We start from the raw sequence: 3,545 nt of genomic DNA on the forward strand, positions 1-3,545 counted from the left end.
GTGGAAATGCTAAGTCCCTGAAATCAGCATTAACGAATGCTCCACTTTGCAAGCTTGTGCTAGTCACTACACACATCCCAAAAATGCATGGGTTGCACCTCTGGAAAGATGGCGAAACATATAACAAAACACATGTAGAGCTCAGGGGCATATCATGCACACAATAATCATGGCAAAAATGACAAATATCTAATTGGAGCAGCAGATCTGACAATTATCTCAAATAGCACTCTTCCAACAGCATTTCGGGCATCAAGATGAACACAAATGAAAATGATGCAATGAGACGAAATGATGTCCTCTCTGAGGCGAACATTTTGATATGCTATATGCCCAAAACAGAGCTACGGTTGCGGAGTTATCACAGGTCAAAGTATGCAAAATAAACTGAGAACTTAGTGAAAAAAAAGGTCAACCCCTAGGGTTTTTCAGATCTGGATCGGATCTCGCCGGAGCATGCAAAATGAGGTTGGCCGGAGGGGACTTGGAGGACGTCGGAGCTCGAAGGAGGCACGCCGGCCGAACTTGCCGGTCTTGGGGGCGGCACGGACGACGACGGGCGGCGCTCGGCGGCCGGGTAGCGGCGAGCTTGGTGGCGGGGCCCTGTCGGAGCGCGGCGCCGAGCCTCGCCGGGGTACGGGCGGTGCGGCGGAGGAGCGGCCGGCGAGGTGGCCGGCCTCGGGGAAGAGGCGGCGCGCCGCGAGGTGGAGGCGGCGGGGCAAAGTGGGCCTCGGGGGCCCCGAGCGGGCCTGGCGGGCCCGCGGCGCGGGAGGCGGCGATGTGGTCACGGGGGCGCCATGTGGCGACTGCAAGTTGGTCGGCGGCGGTGGGCGGACACGTTCGGCGCCGTCCGGACGTGTCCGGTGGCGGCGGAGAGGAATGAATCTAGGGTTAGGGGAGAGCGGAACCGCGAATTTCGGAGGGTGGTCTTTATATAGAGGTAGAGGGAGCTAGGAGTGTCCAAATGAGGTGCGGTTTTCGGCCACGCGATCGTGATCGAACGCTCTAGATGATGGAGAGGGTTTTGGTGGGTTTTGGGCCAACTTGGAGGGGTGTTGGGCTGCAACACACACGAGGCCTTCTCGGTCCCTCGGTTAACCGGTAGTAAACCAAGGCCTCTTGGCAAGTCTCGGTCCAATCCGAAAATGTTTAATCCACCCACACGAAAGAAAGGTAGAAATGACCACCGGAGGAGAACGGAGCGCCGGAATGCAAAACGGACAACGAGGAAAATGCTCGGATGCATGAGACGAACATGTATGCAAATGCAATGCACATGATGGCATGATATGAGATGCATGACACTGACAACAACACACGGAGACAAAAACCCGAACCCGAGAAAATAAAATAACTTAAGGCCGGAAACGGCAAGAGTTGGATTACATATTGGGTAAATTACATCCAGGGTGTTACAGGCGAATAAATCCTTGTGCCTGCAATTCTCTTATCTGCTTCTTCAATTCTTCTAACTCTTGAGGAGGCATTCTATATGGTCTCTTTGCAATAGGTCCAGTGCCTGGTATTAAATCAATCAGAAACTCAATATCTCTATCTGGTGGCATACCTGACAACTCCTCTGGAAACACATCTGGATAATCCCTCACAACTGGCACCTCTTCCAAGCTACCCCCCTTAAGAGAGTTCACCTGCACCTGGTTACGCTTATACTTACACACATATTTGATCCTCTTCCCTCCTGGTGCACTGAGAGTGATAGATCGAGTGGCACAATCAATACGACCTTTATATAACTGCAACCAATCCATACCCAAAATAATATCCAGACCTTGTGACTTCAATATAATCAAATCGATAGGAAAATCATGCTTTCCAACGGACAAAGTCAACTGATGACAACCAACACCTTCTATCATCTCAGCTCCTGGGGAACTCACTCTAATAGGCATACTAAGTGTTTTGGTTGGCAATCCATGTCTATCAACAAATACCCTCGAAATAATGAATGCGATGCACCCGTATCAAAAAGAACAACTACAGGTACTGAATTAATCAAGAACTTACCAATCACTGCATCAGGTTCATTATAGACCTCCTCAACATTAAGATGGTTGACATGACCCTTCTGAAAAGGGTTTGGCTTGCTGGATCCTGAGTTCTTCACCCCGGGGCAATCTGTGGCATAGTACCCCATAGCCTTACACCTGAAGCACTGCACCTGACTCAAATCCCTTGGCGCACATGTAACCTGGTGGTTCTGGTTATTGTTCCCTCCATTGCCACTACCATTACCATTACCTCTGCCATTGCCATTGTTACTCTTGTGCCCATTATGATGATGGTGGCCATTATGGTTGTGGCCATTCCCTCCATGATGATTATGCCCATTACCTCCATGATGATTATGCACATTACCTCCATTACCATGATATGAAGTGCGTGGCTTCTGTTGTGGTCCTGAATTATACTTATTATTGTTGTTGTACTTCCTCTTGCGATTCTCTATGGCCTGTTGCTTTCCCTCCAGCACAATAGCCTTATCAATCAGGTCCTGTCAATTCCTAAAAGTGGCCACTATCAACTGAAGGATCAACTCATCATTAAGGCCCTCCAAGAATTTCTCTTGCCTAGCTGCATCAGTGTTAACATCACTAGGAGCATAACGTGAAAGATTATTAAATTCCTCCACATACGCATTAACTGTGCGACCTCCCTGGCGCAAACTGCGAAACTCCTTCTTTTTCAGACTCATAGCACCAGCAGACACATGTGCAGCACGTAAAGCATCCTGAAACTGAGGCCATGTGATAGTAGCAATGGGATAAGTGACCAAGTATTTGTCCCACCAAGCTGCAGCAGGACCCTCCAACAAATGTGAGGCAAACCTCACCCTCTATGCATCAGTGCATCCAACCGTCTCCAGGTTCCTATTGACTGCACGGAGCCAGTCATGAGCCACAATAGGTTCAGGGGAACTGGAAAACCTCTAAGGATTCAACCTCAAGAACCTGGTAAGCATATCCACAGGTGGCGGTGGCGGCGGATTGTTGTTGTTATTGTTGTTGTTCTGGTTCTGAGTAAGCAACTGGATCAACTGGGCCTGTCCCTCAATAACCTGTTGTATGTATGGTGGTACTCCATTGCCATTGTTGTCCCCTCCTGCAGTATTGCGTCTAGTATCACGCCTCGGCGGCATCTGGTGGTCAAGCATAGAAGAGTTGTAGATATAATAGGGCCAAGGCTATGTATATATAAATATATTCTACCCATATGCATATTATGATCAAGCCAACAAAACACAACAACGAATAACACCAACAAACAAACAACAAACAATATGGTAATATTATATATATAGTCGAATAATTTCGACACTAAGAAATTTAACAAACAACTACCAACCAAGCTAACAATCTAGTATCTTCATACCACGAAAGTGGGCATAATCAGATACGCTAACACGGTAACGTTGCAATATCACTACAAGAAATATGTCAACTTATGACCTTCTGTCAGTGACCCTCGAAGAATTGGTCATAAATTTATGACCATTTTAGACCAATTGGTCAAAAGCTGTCTGGGGG

The 3,545-nt window shown here is 48.0% G+C and overlaps 1 protein-coding gene across 1 annotated transcript; it reads right to left on the bottom strand.

The window, feature by feature from the left end:
• Window positions 1-1,412: 1,412 nt before the first annotated feature.
• Window positions 1,413-3,157, bottom strand: LOC147985886 (uncharacterized). Its single transcript, XM_087541775.1, has 3 exons — window positions 3,077-3,157; window positions 2,026-2,512; window positions 1,413-1,699 (listed from the first exon to the last, which is right to left on the bottom strand). Exons 1-3 carry the CDS (start codon window positions 3,155-3,157, stop codon window positions 1,413-1,415), a joined length of 855 nt encoding a protein of 284 aa, XP_087397901.1.
• Window positions 3,158-3,545: the final 388 nt, after the last annotated feature.

Source organism: Triticum urartu, chromosome 2A (assembly GCF_056163025.1).
Source record: "Triticum urartu cultivar PI428250 chromosome 2A, HENAU_Tu73, whole genome shotgun sequence".
Taxonomy (NCBI): Eukaryota; Viridiplantae; Streptophyta; class Magnoliopsida; order Poales; family Poaceae; genus Triticum; species Triticum urartu.

What these genes read in the sequence shown, in the direction of transcription:
- LOC147985886 (XM_087541775.1), bottom strand. Translation starts at nt 3,157, where the DNA reads ATGCCGCCGAGGCGTGATACTAGACGCAATACTGCAGGAGGGGACAAC. An exon ending in TACCACCATACATACAACAG is followed by an intron (nt 2,513 to 3,076) that starts GTTATTGAGGGA and finishes AGGAATTGACAG; the next exon opens with GACCTGATTGATAAGGCTAT. An exon ending in TGAACCTGATGCAGTGATTG is followed by an intron (nt 1,700 to 2,025) that starts GTAAGTTCTTGA and finishes TCAGTGCACCAG; the next exon opens with GAGGGAAGAGGATCAAATAT.